This window comes from Urocitellus parryii, chromosome 1 (genome assembly GCF_045843805.1).
Source record: "Urocitellus parryii isolate mUroPar1 chromosome 1, mUroPar1.hap1, whole genome shotgun sequence".
In the NCBI taxonomy this organism is placed as follows: domain Eukaryota; kingdom Metazoa; phylum Chordata; class Mammalia; order Rodentia; family Sciuridae; genus Urocitellus; species Urocitellus parryii.
Window position 1 is genome coordinate 63,117,844 of NC_135531.1, and position 22,949 is coordinate 63,140,792.

The following is a 22,949-nucleotide window of genomic DNA, read 5'->3' on the forward strand; positions in this document are numbered from 1 at the left end:
TCAGTGGTCTTTGTCTCCCCTGATTGTCTTACTTAACTTTATTTACTTTTGCTCTCAACAGACTTTTAAGCATAAATCTCCATGGTCTTAAAGTACTTTTATTCTTTTTACCCAGAGACTCACTGTTTGTAATATTTACTCCTCCCCCAATATTTTCTGCTTATTCTCTGTGAATCCACTACTCTGTTCCTTCAGTTCTGACCAGACTTTGCACCTGAACCTCTACCCTTGGTGTTCTCTTGGTATCTTAGGCAATTTTTGTCATGATGCTTTTTCATATTCTGTTGTAATTCTTTAAATTGCCCATGTCTTTCATTAAGTCAAATGTCTTGCTGTCTACAGTGCAATATTGGCACTGAGCAGATGTGTAATATGCCATCATTTTGAGTGGACAATTGACTTGATAAGTAATTTTTCAAAGCTCTCAGTTAATAAGTAACAGCTGTGTCTCCTAATTTCAAAACTGACTTCTACATCACAGATATCTTTATAGCACCTCGCCAATGAGATTGTGTGTTTACTAGGAGGAGAATGTGCATCTCAATCATATACTTCTGCTCCTTGAAGCACCTAGTACCCTAGTCTCTCTATTCAAATTCTATAGTTGAAATAATTTCCAGGAAGGAGCCATTAGAAAATCTAAAAAGGAGAAGAAAAATCCAACGATATGCAGTGCATATTATGTTAGGCTTCTGAAGTTGGAGGTATAGTAATTTTCACTGAGAATTTTAAAAGTGGGGGAGGAGATCCAGATAAGTATGGAATTGACTATAGAGAAACTAAAGGCGCTGTTCCTGGCCTAAATTTCTTTATTTGGCATTTTTTTTATAGTCCCAGATATGGAACTCACATAGATTCATAGTTCTCTTTTCTAGCTATTAGTGGAGACATTTAGATTTTGATAATATCTCCACTTCTCCTCCCTCCCTGTAGATTGGAAAAAAGGAGGTAACTCATAGTCTTGCTTCTTGGTGGGCCCCATATCTGAAAACATGGTTCTAGCTGTTTGCTTGAATAGAAACAGGAAACTTCTGGGATAATGTGATTTCACCTTGTGTACTTGGTATGGTTTGTGAACCCAAGAAGAGATCAAGTCATTTTTTTTTCCTTATGACTATGAAAGATGTATATATTCAGTGAAGAAAAAAATTTGGGAAAGTGAGTTTGCGGTTTTTAGCAGGAGGGAAAAAAAATTTACCACAATAAGATAACAGTAATAATATTATTTTTATTTTGTCTTTTTTCTCTGCAACTCTTTTAGATAATTAGATTTATGTCTATGATTTTGATCTGTCCTCACCTACTATAAGCATCATTTCCTGTTATTAAAAACTATCTCAGTGATAGAGTACTTGCCTAACATGTGCAAGATTCTGAATTCTATCTCTAGTGCTGCCAGGAAAAAATACCAAAAAAACCTTCATAAACACTATTGCATAAAATTGTGTTTCATAACCATATTAAGCATAACTTTCATATTAGATGTGTAGGATCCAAATCTGGCCTTTATTTCAAAGAATTTTTCAGTGCAAACATCTCTGGTTATTTCTGCTTAAGAATTTCCCTATTTTTTTTTTTTAAGGAATTTCCCTATTCTAATTAGCCCCATCTCTTACAGCTTTAGATTTGCCCTCAACTGGATACTTGTTTCTTATATTACCTCACCTTGCCCATAATCTCCCATTAAGATGTGGCTACTCAAGCTGTGCTTGGTGGTGCCCACCTATAATCCCAGTGACTGGGGAGGCTGAGGCAGGAGGATCGCAAGTTCAAAGCTAGCCTCAGCAATGGCGAGGTGCTAAGCAACTCAGTGAGACCCTATTTCTAAATAAAATAGAAAATAGGTCTGGGGATGTGGCTCAGTGGTTGAATGCCCCTGAGTTCAATCCCCGGTACCAAAAGAAAGAAAGAAAAAAAGATGTGGCTACTCAAAATAGAAAGCAAAAGTCCATTAGATAAGCCCATAGCTTTCCCCAGGTCTCTCTTTTTCTCTATTCCTTCACGTAATAAGATTTCTCAGAATATTATTTATATATGTGTGTCTGCATTTCTCTTGATACAAAACTGCATGGAAGGGAATTTTTTCTATTCTTTTCTGTCATTTAGGAAATACAATATATTGTGTTAGTATTTGCAAGTTCACAAAATAATGGTAAAGTATGGGTGTAGTAGTAATTGTTGTGAAGGAAAGGTATAGGTATTGCACCAACTAGCTTATTATGGAAAGTCAGGGTATTTTCACAAACCAATAAATGAACTGAGTTCTAAAGATGTGATGGAAGTTAAAAAGCAAAGGGAGTTTACCTTTTAGGTCAGAACCATGTTGCTAAGTACAGTGATCTTCATGATATTATGTCCATGGATACTAGTCTTCATCCTTTTCTTCTTCTACTAAGTGGAGTGTGACAATGAGAGTCTTTCCTCCTCTGAATCTTACAGCTTCTGGAATTTCCTTATGTCTGACTTGGTGTCTGTAGGTCCTTCTTTACCCAACTTCAGAATGTAAGAATTCCTTAAGCCTCAGTCATGGGCCTTATCAGTATGCACATGGGCTAATTTTTATATATTATCAGTCTTAAAATTTGCATTTTCTGTATTTTATTTATTTAATGGCAGTAAATTAAACAAATATTTTATTGCACAAATAATTATTTCCCTTTCTATTCCTCTTTTATCTCGCCTTTCTTTTTCTTTCCTTCCTTCCATTTTCTTTCTTTCCTTCTGTTCTATTTTTTCTCCTTCCTTCCTTCCTTCCTTCCTGTGTTCTACCACTAAACTACCTTTTGTTTTGAGAGAGGATATTGCTAAGTTACAGAAGCGTTGCACAGATGATTGTTCAAAAATATTTATTTAGTTTTAGGTGGACTTTATCTTTATTTATTTATTTTGTGGTGCTGAGGATTGAACCTAGTGCCTCGAATATGCCAGGCGAGCACATTACCATTTAAGCCACATCCCCAGCTCCACACAGATAATTTTTAACGTGAATTTGTAGTTACTGAAAAGGACAGAATAAATTGTTCTTTATTGCAACACCACAAAATAATCAGATTTTTAACATTTTGGTTTATATCCTTTATTTATATATTGAGGGGAAGAGATGGAAGAGTATAGAGGAGAGGCATGGAAAATAGATTTCTATATCAAATAGTCTGTTTCATTGTTAATCACTTCTTTTTTAAATTAATAGCATCTCTTCTAGAGCAGTGTGAAAGAAGTATTGGTTTATTAGCACCTAGCTTAATGGCTGACACATAAGCATTTAGTAAATGTTAGAAGAAGAGTGAGTTAAAAAAAAAAAGAAGCCTCTTATTTTTTCTCTTTTCTTTCTAAAGATTTCTATGGAAAATGATTATCTGGGACCCCGAAGAATTGAGAGTCTACAAAAAGAAGATGCCGACTGGCAGCGGAAAGCTCATATGGCTGTACTATCTATTCAAGATCTTACAGTCAAATATTTTGAAATAACAGCAAAAGCTCAAAAAGGTAAGTCCCAGTAAAATTATTCTTTTTAGGCATTTTTGAAGATTAGTGATTAAGTATTTTACATGGGGAATAATTATACAGAAAAACATAGGATCATTCATCCTAGCAGTTAAAGACCATAGCAAATTAAGGTGTTTACTTTGTAGGCAGGCATATGTGTGTACACCTACCTTTCCTATATCAGTGATAGAGAATAGTAGTAAAGAAATAGACATACTAATATGGCCTTTTAATCTTTGATAAAGCAAATCAATAGTGAGACAACACATGATATTGCAACAGTTGACCATCTACATACAGAAAACTGAACTTTGATATAAACCTTCCTTTAAATTCAAATGGATCATAGATTCAAATGTAGAATGTAATTCCAAAAGAAAAATCTATTTCCTTGAATTACCTAAATCTATAACTTGGGATTAGTCAAAGAGTTCTTAATAATACCACAGATATAAACTATAAAAAGCTAAAAGCAAAAAGAGCACAGACTGTAAATGAGCAACTTGGTAAAATGTATCTCATCAAAAGTTTAAAATGTTTATACTGCCAGACACTTTAAATAGAATGAAACAATTAAGAGTGTAATTGGGCATAAATATGTACATCTGATAAAATAACTTGTATTTAGGCTACATAAAGAACTCTCAAAAATGAGAAAATAATCCAGTGAAAAGTTGAAAAGAGAACTTGAACAGACACTTCACCAGAGGATAAGGATAGCAAACAAGCACGGGGGGGGGGGGGGGGGGGGATGTGCAATGTCATTAGTCACCACAAAATACATATTAAAACCACAATGAGATAGATACCACTAATGTGTATTACAGTGAGTAAAATTAAAAATACTAACATACTAAGTAATGATGAGTATATAGAGTAATTGGAACTCTTCATTTCTGTTAGGAATGCAAAATTCTACAGTCACTTAAGAAACCATAAAATTATTTTCTAAACAAAGTTAAAGTTACACATGACCATGAAGCTGTATTATAATTTTTTAATGAAAAAGTTTTTTAAAAAGGAAAACTCGATATTCAGGATAGTGTCTAGATACACAACACACTTCTAGTTGAGAAAAAATCTCTACCCATTACAGAAAAATTAAAAACACACAAAAAACCAAAACAACAAAAACAAAAAACCCTCACTTTTGTGATCCTCTTCAGTTCTGTGTGACTTTTTGTGTCCATCAGTTCTGTATACAGCTTATAAGTGCAATGATTCTGTCATTAAATCCTCATGTAATTCATAGTTTGTTAGTTTTGATTCTATATAGACAATTTATTTTATAAATATTTTCTGTTGTAGATGAATACAACACCTTTATTTCCTTTCTTCCTCTCTTCCTTCCTCAGGGGCACTTAATCACATCCCCAGCCCTATTTTTTTGTATTGTATTTAGAGACAGGGTCTCACTGAGTTGCTTAGTGCCTTGCTTTTTGCTGAGGTGGGCTGTAAACTCCCAGTCCTCCTGACTCAGCCTCCCAAGCTGCTGGGATTACAGGCGTGTGCCACTGTATCCTGCACATTTGTAATTTGTTTTAATGTGTTGCCGAGGATCGACCCCATTACTTACATGTGCTAGACAAGCACTCTACCATTGAGCCACAACCCCAGGACCTGTGTAAACAATTTATAGATTATTGCTCTTATTTATAACTTCTCCAGTTTCAGATGTTTTTTCCTATGGGCATTATCCTAGGATTCCACATGCTTCAATAGAATCATTTCAGATTTCTTATTATCTAAATTCTAAGCACTTTATCATGCCCAAAAGCCTTTGAGCTTGAACAAGAAAAGATAATTTAGTTTGTTTTATGCTAATTAAAGTGTGTTTGGATCAATCATGTAAGACCAGAATGAGCCACTACAGTGCTACTTATCAGTGGTATACTTTTTTAACTGGAAGATGTTAGCCTTTTGACTACTAAGATTGTGTGTGTGTGTGTGTGTGTGTGTGTGTGTGTGTGTGTGTGTGTGTCTGTCTCTGTCTGTCCGTCCTTTTTTTGTACTGGAGATTAAAACCAGGGGAATTTTACCGTTAAGCGATGTCCCCACATTCTAAGTTGCTGAGGCTGGCCTGAAATTTGGATTCTTCCTCTTAGCCTCCTAAGTTGTTGGGAATATAGGCATGTGCAGCTTCACCTAGCCACCAGGATTATATTTTTAACTAGGTCTGCACTGATAAACTAAAAAGTTCTTCCTTTTTGATGGGTGGGTCAGGGCTGTGTCTTCTGAAAATCAATTGTATTGTTTTTATCTCCTCTGCATGAGCACCATGTTATCTAGAACTTATTTCTCTCCCACCTCAGGGTGTTATGATATTTTTGGAGGGAAAAGAATGATAGAACTAGGAATGTGGATTTGAATGTTTATAATCTTAAATAGTCATGGTTTTTCCTTCATCTAGCATAGTTAGGACAGATTGTCAAAACCTTAACAGAATAAAGTTCTGATAAAGTTTTGAAAGTTACTAACACTAGACATGAAAATATTTGAAAAAAAAATTTTAAACTACTTGGACACTGTTTCATCTGCAGAACATTATTTTTGAAACTGAAGACATTAGAGAGACTGTACAATATTGTCATCATATTTTAGAGATGTTGGTAGGTAATTTATGGAGATAAGATTCATGTGGTCAGTGAAACCAAAGATTTTCTAATTCTGTAATGTCAAGTTCTATTTCTTAGTGTCATTTAAAAAAATGATTCTATTTTAATAGCTGTGTACGATCGAATGCGAGCAGATCAGAAGAAATTTGGTAAAGCATCGTGGGCAGCAGCTGCTGAACGTATGGAAAAACTCCAATATGCAGTTTCTAAAGAGACTTTGCAGATGATGAGAGCTAAAGAGATCTGTTTGGAACAGAGGAAACATGCACTAAAAGAAGAGGTAACAAAACCCATCAGAAATTAACTTAAAAAAATAGTTAACTATTAATTAAAAAATAGTTAAGATTTGGTATTTTTGTCTTTATACAAGACTGGTGTTTTTATTGACTACATAGACGCTTGTTAATTTCACGTTTTTTTCTTGAGAAACACTCATGATTGGCCAATGCTTGACTTGCTACTAATAGAAGAGTTAGGCACATAATGATATTTCACAGCATCTGTGTGATGGTAGATATACCTCGAAACACAAGAGGGATGACACCAAAACTTTCTTTTTAAAGATTTTTTTTTTTGCACTATGTAAGTTTAAAGCTTCCTAGAATTTAAGGATAATTCATTGCCTAGTGAACTTTAGTAAAAAAAATCCAAAGGTAGTAGCATTGTATAAGAATTAACCATATCATTTTCATGTCATCACCTTTTGGAACTACCAGTTTTATTTCAGATGGAACAAACAGGGTTAATAGAGGTTCAGTTTTCCTTACTGTACTTCATTAAAAGACCTCTTCACGGAATGAGGTAGATAGTACTTTAAAAGATGATAGAGATATTTTGTTCCTATGAAAGATTATTTAAGCTTAGTTAACCCTAGAAAAGAGTGACTGAGTGATCCTTTTGTTCTCAAAACATATCTAAGATGGTATTTTAAAAATTATTAATCACTTTTTTCATTGTTTTCTTGGTCTTTCTTTTTGTATTCCTCATGGTGCCCAATATAGTGCTAAGTAATTCTTTGAAGTATTGAAAGTTAGATGTTCGCTGTTTCAATTTACCTTTTATGCAATTCTTTCAAAATACTGCGGTTTTATTATGATTAAACTGGCCCAGAAAATATTGCCTTTACTGAAAGGGCACTTTAAAAAAAATACACACATATTTGTGTGTATTTTGTAAGTATTAGAAGAAGCAAATGTTGGCAATATTTTTGGACATAAGGAAAAGTAAAAGTATGTGGGTATTAGTAGTGACTGAAGACTAGATCACCTTTTGATCTAGATTGAATATAGTAAGACTTGATTGTTTAGCTACAGCTGTTCAATATGTACCTTTTGTACCCAGAGATAAACTCAATATTTCAAAGACAACAAGTGTTTGAATTATTAAATTTTGGGTTTCCCCCCTTTGCTTCTCTTTATCCATTTTCTGCCTTGAGGTAGTTTGTTGTAACATACATTAATCTTTAAGTCTTATCTTGAAAATCACATTTCTTTCTTTTTTTTAAGTTGTAGTTGGACACAATATCTTTATTTTTATGTGGTGCTGAGGATTGAACCAAGTGCCTCACACGTCTGAGGAGGGCGCTCTACCACTGAGCTACAGCCCCAGCCCAATCACATTTCTTTTCCAACATAGTAAACACAGACTATTTCTAAAACCCCAATCCTTCATTTCCCCATAGTGGGTCTTCCTCAGATCTGTCCTTTCTGTAAAGGACCTATAGTTCTTCAAGGTACCTAGGGGCCTAAACTTTAGTTCTCCTCTTTCTTTTGCCACTTTTTTTCTGCCTTTTGGAATTCTACCAAACTCAATGCCCTGCTCACTTCATTCAGTAAATATTTATGAAGTGTTTTTCCCAGGAGTTTCAGTAGGTGATGGGGGTAAAGAAATGAATACACCCATACACATGTTGTTTAATGGAACTTTATTTAATCAGTTTACTTATATGTGGTGATGGGAATCGAACCCAGTGCCTCACACATACTAGGCAAGCGCTCTTCCGCTGACTTACAACCCCAGCCCCTCGGTCCTTATTTCTTTATGAAGAACAAGTGTCCTCAATGTGCACATACTTTGGAAAGATTTTAAGAGATTTTAATATTATATTTTTAAATGACCAATGATCTGTTTTAGTAGAAAGTGAGAAGATTTCCAGCTTCTGGTATTTGACTTTATAGTTAACTGTGTGGGCTCTATGGGCTGAAAGTGTTTCCATTTTTTTAAAAAAATATGACAGCAGACTGCATTACAGTTTTTATTACACATAAAGAACACATTTTTTCATATCTCTGGTTGTATACAAAGTATATTCACATCAATTCATGTCTTCATACGTGTACTTTGGATAATAATGAATATCATGTTCCACCATCATTTCTAATTCCATGCCCCCTCCCTTCATCTCCAACCCTTCTGCCCTATCTATTTCTCCTCCCATCCTCCTTTCCCTATCCTTCTATGAATCAGCCTCCTTATATCAAAGAAAACATTCAGCATTTGGTTATTTGGGATTGGCTAACTCCATCCATTTACCTGCAGATGCCATGATTTTATTCTATTTTATTGCTGAGTAATATTCCATTGTGTATATATGCCACAAAAAAATCCATTCATCCACTGAAGGGCATTTGTGTTGGTTCCACAGTTTAGCTGTTGTGAATTGTGGTGCTATAAACATTGCTGTGGCTGTGTCTCTGTAGTATGCTATTTCTAAGTCCTTTGGGTATTGACCGAGGAGAGAGATAGCTGGGTCAAGTGGTGGTTCCATTCCCAATTTTCCAAGAAATCTCCATACTGCTTTTTATATTGGCTGCACCATTTTGCAGTCCCACCAGCAGTGTATGAGTGTACCTTTTCCCCACATCCTCACCAAAACTTATTGTTATTTGTCTTCATAATAGCTGTCATTATGACTGGGGTGAAATGAAATCTTAGAGTGGTTTTGATTAGCATTTCTCTAATTGCTAGTGATGATGAATATTTTTTTATATATTTGTTGATCTGAGAAGTGTCTGTTCAAGTCCTTGGCTCATTTATTGATTAGGTTATTTGTTTTTGTTGTGTAACGTGTGAGTGTGTGTGTGTTGTAACTTTTTTGAGTCTTTTATATACCCTAGAGATTACTGTTCTATCTGTGTGAAGGGTAAAAATTTGCTCCTAAGATGCAGGCTCTCTATTCACCTCACAGATTGTTTCTTTTGCTGAGAAGAAACTTTTTAGTTTTAGTCCATTCCATTTATTGATTCTTGATTTTAATTCTTGCGCCAAAGGAGTCTTACACGTACACATTTTTTTAAAAGCTATTAATTTTCTTGGCTGGGGATGTGGCTCAAGCGGTAACAGGCTTGCCTGGCATGCTCGGGGCCCTGGGTTCCATCCTCAGCACTACATAAAATAAAATAAAGATGTTGTGTCCACTGAAAACTGAAAAATAAATATTGAAAACTTTCTCTCTCTCTCTCTCTTTAAAAAAAAATTAATTTTCTTTAAAAGCATGAATAAGATGCAGTCACCATGGTTTGAGTCTTAGAGTATGGTGAAACAAGATAATTATAATATGAATATGAGCTATGAGATTCACTAGATATGAGGTAGATCATTGCCTGGCTTTGACCAGATAGTCATAGGTGGGGACAACTACCTATTCTAAGTGTACCTAGGAAGGTTAGAAGAGGCAGGCTGGTGATGTATAGAGGGAAGAGGGAAGAGATGAGGTTGGAAAAGTAAGCCAACTTTGGGGCTGACCACCTAGGTCCTGTCAAGGACTTCACAGTTTACCCTCAAAACAAATTGGAATCATTGTAAGGTATTATTAATCAAGTAATAACATGATCAGGTTAGGTTTTTTTGTTTGTTTTTAAATGAACTGTTACTCTGGCTTATTTGTAGGAAGTACATTTTGGGGTCGTTCTTACACCATTTCCTCATGGGAAACTGTTCTTCAGATTGTTTTATTGTTGATAGTATTTGCCAGGTGTGGTATATCCAGCTACAGGGGAGGCTAGGCAGGAGCAAGTTCAAAGCCAGTCTCAGCAACTTAGACTCTCTCTCAAAATTAAGTATTAAGAAAGGGTTGGGGATCTGAGCCTGGGGTTGTGGCTCAGCAGTAGAGTTCTCGCCTAGCATGTGCAAGTCCCTGGGTTCCATCCTCAGTACCACATTAAAATAAATAAATAAAACAAAGGTTTTGCATCTAACTACAACAAAAGGTGGGGATTACGGATGTGGCTCAGTGACAGAGTCTTATCTAGCATATACAGGTGCTTGGGTTCTGTCCCCAGTACCATAATGAAGGGAAAGAGAAACCCATATCTCAGAAATGTGCACAAACACTAGGAATTTAGGCTCTTTATGCAGTAATGAAGAAGATAGAGTTGAAGGCAACATGGAATTGGGAAGAGTTAAATTACACTTAGTGTTTGGTCATTTGAAATTTTTGCTTTTAAAACAACTTAGGGTTGCAGTGCATTTGGAGCTATTGATGGGGACATAGTTAAGCAGGTACATGAAGGTCAGATACAGATTGCACTGTAGTCATCTTGTAGGCTAGTAAATATGGCAAGAAATGTATGTTTTTATTGGTTGAAGAGGAATGAGCTAGGATGAGTGACAGTTTGGAATTATGTTATTTTAAAAGAGCAATTATACCTCAAGGTATAGAAATATTTGTATCATTACATTTATTGTACTTTGTAACCAAAATGGTTTTTATAATAACTTCACTAGGGCTGGGTGTATAGCACAGTAATGAAATGCATGCTTGGTTTTGTAAACGTTGTGGTGAATGGATTCTGTTCATATGCTAAAAAAAACCATTGAATGTGCTCCCTAGGTGGATATAGTTTTTCCTCTCACCACTAAGTATAATGTTTTCATGTTTAATCCGTTAAAACAACATGCATTTCTACCTACTTTTGTTTTATTGCGAAGATATTTCATTGTATGATTATACTACAGTTAATCAGATGAGAAAATTTAGGTTGTTTCTACTTTCCAAGCAGTTAAGAATAATACTATAAGTATTCATGTATTAGTTTTACATGGAATGTGTTTTCATTTCTCAAGGTATGGAATAGAATTGTTGTTTAACCTCTTGCAGTGTACAAGGTTTAGACTTTTTGCTGCATGTATGTGTACATCTTCACCAATATTTTACTGTCCTTTATTTTGAATATTTATTTTTTAGTTGTAGTTGGATATAATACCTTCACTTACTTATTTTTATGTGGGGCCCCACATGTGCAAGGCGAGCACTCTACTGATGGGCCACAACCCCAACCTTTTATTGTCTTTTTTAATGGTAGCTCTCACTGTTAGATGTGAAATATTATAAAATTCTGTTTTTTTAAAATATTTATTTTTTAGTTTTAGATGAACACAATATCTTTATTTTATTTTTATGTGGTGCTGAGGATCAAACCCAGTGCCTCACGCATGCCAGTTGAGCGCGCTACCACTTGAGCCACATCCCGAGCCCTATAAAATTCTGGTTTTGATTCACATTTCCTTGAGGCTTTTTTAATGTTTATTGGCCATTTGTATACCTTCTTTGGAGAAATTTAGCCCATTTTTTTTTTAAACTGATCTGTTGATCATTTTATTATTGATTTGGGAGGATTCTTTATGTATTCTAGCTATAAGCCAGTTATCCAGTATATGATGTGCAAATATTTGCTCCCATTGTATGGATTCTTCATATTAGTTTTAAAACCTTTAATAGGTATTCATGGGAGTTGTACATTTTAAGGATGTTCCCAGAGAAGAGCAAATTGTTATGTCTACTTTTATTAATACAGCTTAATAATGCAAATTATATTATTATTTAAAAGTTTTTAGCTTAGGAGTTATATCAAGATGGTCTGTAATGACATTTTAAAGACTTATGATTATTTGCTCTTATTTGAAAAATAGTATATGAGGTAACCTATGAGGTCAACATGAGGATTGGGGATTTCACTCAGTGATAAAGCCTTGCCTATTATGTGCAGGGCCTTGGGTTCAGTCAACACCCACATTCCCCTCACACCCCCCACACCCGCACCCAAAAAAAAGGGTCAATGTTTTGTCCCATTAGGTTGTTTTAAAAACCACAACAAAAAAAACCTTCCTGATGTGACAAAATGGAAACTATGAAATTATAAATTACATTTAAAAATATTTACTATGAGTCTAATGCTGAGCCTGAAATAAATTTTCTAAATACTGAAATATTAAAAATAACATAGACAAACAACAATCTATTTAACTTTAAATTATTTTAATAGAGTTAAAGAGTAAGTACAACCTGGCCCAATGGCACAATGCTGTAACCTCAGGTTCTCTAGAGGCAAAGTAAGAGAATCACAAGTTCAAGGTCAGTCTTGACAATTTAATAAGGGCTTTCTCAAATTAGATAAGGTTAGGGATGTATCTCAGTGGTAGAACACTTGCCTGGCATTCTCAGATCCCTGGGTTCAATACCCAGAACTGAAAAACAAAGTAAGTACTTCCTTTCAATTGTGTCTCCCTTTGTTTCAGAATCTGAAAACAGTCAGTCTTACTCTTTTTTTTTTTTTTTAAAGTTCATGGATTCCTGTCCCTTTCATAATTTGAATGTTGGCTGTTGTTGTGGGTCAGTGGTAGAGCATTTGCCTAACATAAGGCATTGGATCTGAGGCCTCATGTGTGCTGGTAAAGCATCCACCACTGATCCACACCCCAGCCCCTGATTGATCTTGATGTTCAGATTTGCCCTATGAAATCTACTGAAAATATTAGTGCCTTTTGAGTGCAAACTTTTGAAAGAATCTAGGTTGAGTTTAATTAGCTGTAGCTACTTTATTCTAGTCTTTGAGCTGTATAATCCCTCTCCATTCATATTCAAAAATAATAGTATAATTTAACTATGTAACATCTTTACTTTCAGATTTGTATTATTAATCCAGGTTACGTCTTATATAGTATGCTTTTTTAATTTAAACTAGCAGACCAAATTAAAATACATAAAATTGCATGATAGGAGTAACATATACATTAGAGGTGTTAAGATGAATATTAATGTTGAAATTAGGTATTCATTTCTCATTAATTTGGAATAAAAGGTGCTAAAATTAAGATGCTATCAGTAAACAATCATAGAAAGCAGTTTATCTCACTTAGCTGGTAGATTTCTCAATTTTGGTTAACAAATAAGATTAATAAAGAAAAACAGAAAAGGGATTCCACTGTTCCAGTTAAAAAGTTTTAAAAATGTACCACTGTACTTTGTTTCATTGGCAGATGATTTTTAACCACTGCTTTTCCTTTTGCAAGTCCTTGAGATCATTTCTGTGAACAATCAACACATGGAGTGGATTATAGTATACCAATCCTGAAGCGAACTCCTGTATTTCATAATCTTCTTAAAAGCATATAGCTAAATTATGATTAATTCAATTTATAGTCCCCATTTCAATTTTATTTTGTGAAATATTAAACGCTTATTATAGGCAAGAGCTTAGATTTAGGCAGTGCTACAGAATGCCCTGCAATGAAGGAAATATTCTATACCACACTTCCAGTAGGGCAGTTTTCAGTCACATTTGGCAAAATGAACTCTTGATATGAGGTTTATGAACAGAGGAGGAGAATTTTAAACAACCTCGCATGAGGCCAGTGGCTACCATATTGAGCAAAACAACTCTGTAGGTCCTAATTCTGCAAGCTTACTCTTTATGTAACTTTTGAGTGAATTCCTTAACCTCTATATTAAATGTACATAAATATATACCTTCTCTGTTATGGTTACATGGGTTAATATATATAAAGCCTTTAGCATAGTGCCTGACACGGAGTAAGAACTCAATAAATACAAGTTAATATTACTTTAATTTTGGAATAGTACTAAATGTTTTGTGAAGGAAAATATAAAGAAGAGAAAGATGTAATTCCTCTGCTTCAAAAGTATCTGTTACTTGCTATAAAAGATACTTCAGGGTTCAATGGCAAAGGATTCCATTGAAAAATGGTGTGGCATTCATATGAGCCTTATTAAGTTCTGATAAGGTGGATGCAGCCTGAGCAGAGGTGAGGAAACTGAGGTCCTTACCCAGGCAGGAGACTTGTTTATTTTTAACTTATTTATCAGTAATTTATCCCATATCTACACACTAGAAATTTCAGACTTGAAGCACACAAATCTAGATTCCACTCTAAATATTTTAATTTATATTACTTAAATAACATTTCTTCCACCTAAATTGTATTTTGGCATTAGGTACAAAAAGAATGTAAGTAGAAAATTTTTAATGTCTTAGGCCCTGTCCTCAGTGTTTTGAATTTGTTCTCAAAACATAACCTTGTATGTTCTAGGAACATAAACCATTATCTAAATTCCAGAGGCCAATATATGTTATAGAATTTTTAGAAAAGTAATATTAGAACAAATAACTTTAAGACAGTTATTCCAGTAATGAAGTATACAGTTATATCAAATACAATACATAAAGACTTTAACTAGCTTTATACCAATTCTGATCATGTTTTCCTACAAATAGTTTGTAACATTAGGTTTGACATCAGTGTAATTACAGACACTTTCATTTTCCCAAGATTTCTCATGTGGAATTTGAGATAATTCTGTCAATTTGTATCATTCCTATTTGTGCAGCTATTATTGGTAGAAGCTGTTGTATATTTAAGTTTATATAGCTTTGGTGCTGGGGCTTGGGCTCAGTGGTAGAGCACTTGCCTCCCACGTATGAGGCATTGGGTTCAATTCTCAGCACCATGTAAAAACAAGTAAAATAAAGGTATTGGGTCCATCTACTAAAATTTATTTTAAAACGTACGTAGTTTACCTGTTTGCCTGCTGTGTTAATAGAGTGTGGGGTGGAGTAATAGAGGGATCTACATCCTGACAGGAGCCCCAAAATAGTATGAAGGGATGTGTTATTTAAAGTGAGTCTACGAGTTTTAAGGCATAAACTGAGCCTAGGTTCCTATTTTATAATTGAGAAGAAAATGACAGGGTTTCATATTGTCTACATTCCTTGCCTAGCCACTATAATTAAAACCACTTTGGGTTTGTTATTTATTTTTGTCAGTTATAAAATATTTCCTATTCAAGTAGGATCATTCACTGAACTAATAGTTTAGATAATGTTATCTAAAGTATTTATAAAATTTATTAAGTAATAGATTTAAATTAACTGATTATTTTAAATATATACTACTGTACATTTAGGCCATAACTTAACTATTGCTTTTCACTTAAAAATTCTTGTGAAACTAGGCATAGTAGAGCATGTCTATCGTCCTAGTGACTTTGGAGGCTGAGGCAGGAGGATCACAAGTGTGTGGTCAGCCTGGGCAACTTAGTGAGACCCTGTCCTTCCCCCCCAAAAAAATTTTTTTAAGGTTGGGATGTTGAAGCTCACTGGTAGAGCAACACTGAGTTTAATACTCAATACCCACCCCCTCCAAAAAAAAAAAAAGTCTAGTCATTGGGTATGTCTGTGTGGATATCTACAATGTAAAACAAAAGCTGGAATCTTCAACATACTCTCATTATGTGCTAACATGTTTGTAACAACTTTTCCAGACAGAAGAGATTATTTATCAGCAACAAACTTCACTGTCCTTGCTAGCTTATGCTGTGATAGAGGTATTTCCCTGGTATTCTGGGGCTCCAGGTGATACCTCACGCAAATTTGTAGACATTTCTCTAATATTCCTTTCTATTCTTTTCACTCTGCTTTTGGTAGTTATTCCCTGTCATTTGAAACCAGGGCCTCTTTACCAATGCTGCCAATACCTCCAGGGCATAATGATGCCTATACCAGAGGCCTCTTGGGACTTCTAAGAATGAACCTTAAGCTGCCAAAGCTTGTTGCTCTGGTTCTAAAAGAAATATTCTTGAAAAAAATGCTTACTGTCTCACAATCAGAAATGTGGTATATTTTATATCTCACAGACTCCTAAAAAGCTGTCCTTTTCAGCTTTGTCTTGTAACTGCCTTCTCCATATAGCTAAATAGGAATTTGTGGAGATAATAGGATCAGGAACCAGTATCTGAAGAATGCTTTCCCCTTAGTGGTTTCCTTCTGGTGCCTGATTTTTATAAATAAATAAATTCATTCCCCTCTCTTGGGCCAAAAAACCAGCCAAACAAACAAACCTTTTGTAAGAATATCCACCATGAGCCATGCTCAGAAATTTCTGAATCCCATTTTAGGTCGAGTCTATGACCCTGACTGCATTTACTTAAAAACAATACCAATCATTATCCATACATAACAATAATTTTTTAATCTAAAGTATCTAAAGCAGTTATTTGATGTTGTTCCACTCATGTGCTCTCACTTTACTCTCCAGCCTATAGGTCTCAGAAGCCAGGCTGTGACCATGGGACAAAGCAAAGTCCCAGATATGTGGATCAGTCAACTTTTACCACTCTCTTGTAAATATCTACGCATGGTCTAGCCTTTTTCGTATATTTTATATGAAAAGGCTAACTTCATAAATTAGCATCTACTTTCAAGATTAAGAAGGGATACTATTAACATTTATTTCAAAACAGTATATCACCCTAAATAAGGTAATGAGCTGTGATAGAAACTTTAAAACTTATTTTTACCATGTTTGCCTTCTTCTAAAACCATATGCTCTAACTTGATTATCAGTAGTTTCATATATTCATATTTTTTTAAAGTCTGGATTGATCAGTCAGGGGGGTGACCCCTCCTCCATTTATAGCACTGGCTATAAATATAGGGCCTCACATATGCCAGGCATACAATCTACCATTGAGTTACACCACAGCCCCTGCCCTCTTTGAGGTGGGAGTCTCCCTATGTTGCCCACGCTGGCCTGGAACTCCTGGTTCAAGCTATCCCCCTGCCCCAGCTTCCCAAGGAGCTGGGACTAAAGGCTTGCACCACCACACCTTGCACAAAACTCTGAATTTCTTACATATAAGTTTCTTTCTTAGAGTGAATGTGTTGTGAATTTATCCTGTTCATCACTAGAACTGATTTCTAGTTATGCCTTTATTTGTTTTATTGTCTCCACTAACTAAAGTGTTTTTATTTTCATCACAGATGCAAAGTTTGCAGGGTGGTACAGAAGCCATAGCTCGATTGGATCAGTTAGAAGCTGATTATTATGATCTGCAGCTTCAGTTGTATGAAGTACAGTTTGAAATCTTAAAGTGTGAAGAGTTACTGTTGACAGCACAACTGGAAAGTATCAAAAGACTTATATCAGGTATGATGCACACACAGTAAGTCCATAGAAGACTCAATATGTGAAGAAAATGTATGTGGATGCCAGCTATGTTTCTTTGCTAACACTTTTTAAAACATCCAGACACAAAAGAAATGTTTTAAAGGAATCTCTGAAGTCAAACAATTGTTCGGTAGACTGAACAGTGCAACTCTATGTTGGCTTTTTTCTTTGTGAAATTCTGATTTTGTAAAGGATACTTCAGTCAAAACCTGTATTTTCAAAAATTCACAGTTTTGCAGGAGTTGAGCTGGGAGGGAAGTGTAGATTATGGAGCACTCATTGTGAGCCAGACACTGCACATTTTGCATACATTCAGTCTATGAGGTGCATTTCCATTTAATCACCGTTTTACAGAGAAGCACAAGAAGTATTAGCTTTGAAGTCACAGAGCTAGTAGGTGGCACCAAATTCTGTTCTGTCAGGCCTCACGACCCATGTGCTTTTACTGTGACCCCTTGTTGTTGTTCTGTCACAGAAAAGAGAGATGAAGTAGTTTACTATGACACTTATGAAAGCATGGAGGCCATGCTAGAGAAGGAAGAAATGGCAGCCTCTGTGCATGCACAGAGGGAAGAGCTGCAGAAACTACAGCAGAAAGCACGCCAGCTGGAAGCAAGACGGGGACGTGTCTCAGCCAAGAAAGCCTACCTCAGAAATAAAAAGGTATTGAAATCTTGCTTTTTTATTCATTACTTAGTCCTTGATTCATATCTCATAATATCTCTTCTCATAACTCAGTTCATTATTTTAGACACATTTCTCTGAAAATTACCCTGTTAAAATATGTCCAAACAGCCAATGATGATGACTCTTCACCTGCTGGAGGTAACTATGCTAAGTGATGTGCTCCAAGATCCTATGTAGTGCAGTTCCTAGCTCCTCTTATTTAAGGGGAGCTGGTAATGAACTACAAGTCCTGATTCTGACTTCATTCTAAAGAAATTTTTAGATTGTTATTATTTTTTTTAACTTGAATTACATTTCAAAATCTTTGATCATTCTTGATATTTTAAGTAATTCCATATGTGAAAATGTATTTTCTTTTTATGACTTCGAAAATGATTTGCTTTCTAGTCCAGAGGTTACTATCATAGGGTGGTTTCTAGGCACTGAATGTGGGTTTTGAATCTGGAACAAGTTTTAAGGCCTGGACCAGTGTGATAACCCTGTGGTACTGACTGCTTTGAGCTCAGATACACAGGCAAAAGTATGACATGTTCTTTGAGAGTCTGCTTTCTGCTCTTAACCAGATTTCAGAGCTTCCACTTCCTCATCTCACAGATATGCAAAGACTTCTGCTTTTTGTAATAGATGGCTTGTATACATTAAAGAAACCCAGGCATACATCTTTCCACAGTATGTCAGTAACCTTCTATCGTTTTGTCTACTCTCAGAACAGTTACCTCAGCACTCAGGGCAATGGTTTTCTCCTAACTGACAGAAAACTGTGCATTTTTCTTTTTCCATGACAATAGTGGTCATTGAAACCCACTTATTGTCTCAGCTGTGAGCCTGATGGTTACAGGCTTTAAGTTCTATTCCATGCCAATTAGGTCAACATTGCAGTGATACTAACACATTCTATCAATGTCTCTGGAAAATGAAATGTAAATAGGATGTGGAAGAAAACCTTTTTACGAATATCAGAAACACTCTTTTATAATATTAGTTTCAGCTGTCTGGTAAAGTAACTTAAAGACTTGGTGGGAGTTTATGAACTTGAACATTTTTGAAAGCATTTTTTAAAAATGTTGTATAATTCAGACTTAGTTAATAGTCTGGTTCATTTTAATTCAACATTGTGCTATGCACAACGATGAGCAAGGCATAGTCTCTGTTCTTCCTAGTTTTATAGAAGGCCAACCAGATGACCAGGTAAGCATGCCAAATAACAAGAGAGCAAATAAAGGCAGCAAAGAAAGGCTTCTTGTAAGAAGTGGTACTTGCATTAGGTTTTTGTTTTGTGGTGTTGGGGATTGAACCCAGGGTTTTGTGTGCGGAGGCAAGCACTCTACCAGCTGAGCTATTTTCCCAGCCCTTTGCATTAGGTTTTAACATCTGAATAGAAATTTTCCAAATGGTTGGTGTGGGGGTATAATTCCAAGCCCAACAAAATGACACTGAAGCATAAGAGCATGGCTAGTCAGGGGACTGTATGTGTAAGTGTGCTACAGGGACCAGATTATGGGAAGTTTTCTGAACCACATTAATAGGCCTGAGCAGATTCTGAAGGTAATGCAAATGATTGCAAAGTTTTAAGTAAAGGATAATATAAACAGATTTATGTTTTATAAAGGTAAGGCAAAATGAAAATAAGTTACAGTGAGCACTAAAAGGTTCTGGTTGGAGATTATCATTATCCTCAACTTTGTGGGGTTGGAATGTTAAGAGTATGAGCTGAGGTAGTGGTGGGTAGTATAGATAGTAAGGAATAGAAAATCTGAGAAGTGTCCAATTCTAACCCTTTCCAGAAGAAGAAAGTCAATAAGATTTAATGGTTTATAATGAAGAATAGAGGAGCTATTCTCTATTATCTCTCAGGCTTCTAAATTGGGCATTTGGATGGATAGAGGTTCCATCTATCACAATGGACTGCCAAGGGAAAAACACAAATGCCTTACAGGTAATGATCCAAGTTTCAGGTGGAGATGGCCATGAAACTGTTGGGCCTCTGGGTTCCATATATTGAGTAGGTGATTTTATAAGTGATCGAGATGGAGAGCTGTTGAGGAGATGCAAAGGAAAGGTGATAGAACAGATTAGTTTAAAAAAAAATCTTGCATGTACTTAGTATTTTTATAATTCCAAAAGCAAAAGTCAGCAAAACATTTTTGCCTAGGGGTGAGAAGACATTGTAAAGGGCATGGGTTATGAAAATTGAACAAAGAAGGCCCCGGTGTATTGTGAGAAGAGAGGCTCTTTGGAAAGAGTCCTGCAGAAAGTTTGAGACTTTGTACACAAGAAAGGGTCAAAGAGAAAGAGAAGTCTGAGGGAGAAGAAGCAGGAGATGGTGCAAAAGAGAATATGATTCCTCAAAGCAGGGTGGTCAGCAGTATCAGGTGCCCTACAAAGGCCAAAGGGAATAAGAATTGGGGGAGCTCTGATATTTAGTATTAGAGGCTGTTGGGGTCCTATGTTTAGTTTTTTTGGGGGAGAGTTGCATCACATGCGAAAAGTAAATCAGAATCTGAATCAGACTGAACTTTCCTTTCAGCTATTTCCTTATTGAAGCCTATTAATTCATGTCAATCAATATTCTTCACTCTGTTCTTATATAAATCTAAATTTAAGATAGGGGAATCCACTATTGGAGAAACTTTCCTTTTACATTTGCACCCTGCCCCCCAATTCCACCAACTGCGGTTGCCAGGTCTGCAGCAGGAGGGAGGAGTGACAAGAATGCTGAAAATAAAGGAAACTGGAAATACTAAATCCTAAGAAGAAAACCATTGTATCAAATATATGACAAAAAAAAAAGATTTTAAAAATAGATGTCTCCCTGTGGAACACCATCCATTATTCTCTTAAGAATGTCATGTGGTAAGAAGCATTGGCTCCTGGCTACTTAGTGTACCTGACACTCATAATAGGATTACATACTGACAATAGTTGTGCTTCTAAGCAAATCCTGTCCTTTTCCCTGAAGTCTTCAAGTTGTTTTGTGTGTAAATATTCCAGGTAATAGAAGTAATACTATTCTCTGTATATTTCGTCTTTAATTCACCCTAATGAGCCAGATGAGGTAATCCCTTGTCTGAATTCTAGAAAGCCTAGAAAATCGGCTGTATTTTAATACTTTAATATTTATTATTTATTTATATTTAATATTCATTTAATATTTATTAAATATTTTAATACTTTAATATTTATTTCAATACATTTGGTCGCAGAACCACACCTGAACTAACATGAAGTTATTTTATTATCTTAATTTTACCACTTTGACTATTCATATATGTCACTGCAAAAATATTAATATTACTTATTACAGGATATTCCCTCAGATCTTGCCCAAGTTATTGGATGATGTGAGAAGTAACAACCTTCTAAAATATGAAAAAGAAATGTGAATCTCAGAACACATCTGACTTCAGTTCTGAATAAGGGATTGTAAACTTATATCCTCATATAATAATCAAGGGTGTGAAAGTTCTAGTAATTATTAAATCACAGAAGGATAAGCAGCTAGAATGGGGCAGAGGTGTACGATTTTGTCCTATGTTTGTGTGACTTCAAAGTCTGAGTCACTATATCATTCTGTAATGAGATTATATGATGCTACCTTTATTTTCTCAACTGCACTGGACAGATTTTTGTTAGTAGAGTGAACCAGAGCAGGCTAAGAATACAGTGTTGTAAACATCTGCTTTAAAATATTAATGACTTTCAAAGTCATTATGACTTTCTTTTTTAGTTGTAGATGGGCAAAATACTTTAAAATTCTTTTTTTTATATAATTATACATGGACAGAATATCTTTATTTTATTTATTTTTATGTGGTGCTGAGGATCAAACCCAGTGCCTCATGACTTTTTTAAAATGAAAGAGTGATCATTTTGGTAGAGCTTTGAGAATACTAGAAACTAATATTAATAGTTAGCCTTTTTACCTAGAAAATTTCTTTTAAGGATAGTTACATTAAGGACGTACAGTTAATGAAGATTAGACTTGATGCTGCCAAAAAGTTGTCATTTGGATTATAGGGCATTTCTAGTTTTTAAGGTCTTTTTCAACTCTTAACAAGTATGACTAGAAGATTCAGATCTCGTGATATTGATAACTAGTCTGGACAAAATCATGGTCTTTAATTCATCAGAGAAAGCTCAAGAATACAGACTTATGCCAACAGTTGTATATTCTTTTTTGCTCAGACCTGTTTAAAGAATATAGTGAGACTTGGAAGGAATTTTCTGGCTGTATAGACTTCATAACTGAAAGAAACCTTTGAGATCTAAGGACATCCTCTTCCACCTTGCCCCATCCCTTCTCTTAAAATGACAACACAGTCTCTAGAAAAGTTAACAGTTTAATAGAAGAGTCTTTTGTAAGATCCTTATTATTTGGCTCGTATTTCAATGGTTCAGGTGAGAAATAATGGGTGGTTTAGTTGGTACTTTGCTATGTAGGTATGTATTAAAATTTATCAAATAAACCTTGTGTGGCTTTTCTAAATTATTAAAAGACATTTTATGTATTTATAGGAAATTTGTATTGCAAAACACAATGAAAAATTCCAACAGCGCATTCAAAGTGAAGAGGAATATAGAACCCATCACATGGTACAACTAGTAAGTTTGGACTCTTGGAGACTTGTTACAAAGGTTTATTTTTATGTGTCAAGGTGGATGAAGGCTATAGAGAATCTCATAACCGATATTAGCATTAGTTCACAAATTTTGAATATAAATATGCATGCAAATTGAGTGAGTTTTTTTTTTTGGCTGTTTTTGCTATACTGGGCATTGAACCTAGGCCTTCACACATGGCTGGGTAAGCTTTTGGCCACCTAGTTACATAGATAACCCTTTCTAATTTATTTGGAGACAGTGTCTTGATAAGTTGCCTTGGTTGGCCTGGAACTTGTGGTCCTCAAGCCTCTAGAG

At 35.2% G+C, this 22,949-nt stretch overlaps 1 protein-coding gene across 1 annotated transcript in view; it reads left to right on the forward strand.

Moving 5' to 3' along the window:
- Positions 1–22,949, forward strand: part of Jmy (junction mediating and regulatory protein, p53 cofactor) — an 89,443-nt gene that overhangs the window by 42,121 nt on the left and 24,373 nt on the right. Inside the window, exons 3-7 of the mRNA XM_026393272.2 lie at positions 3,336–3,486; positions 6,212–6,381; positions 17,159–17,324; positions 17,821–18,008; positions 22,548–22,634. Coding sequence (XP_026249057.2) covers positions 3,336–3,486; positions 6,212–6,381; positions 17,159–17,324; positions 17,821–18,008; positions 22,548–22,634 — 762 coding nt within the window. The remainder of the gene's footprint in view (positions 1–3,335; positions 3,487–6,211; positions 6,382–17,158; positions 17,325–17,820; positions 18,009–22,547; positions 22,635–22,949) is intronic.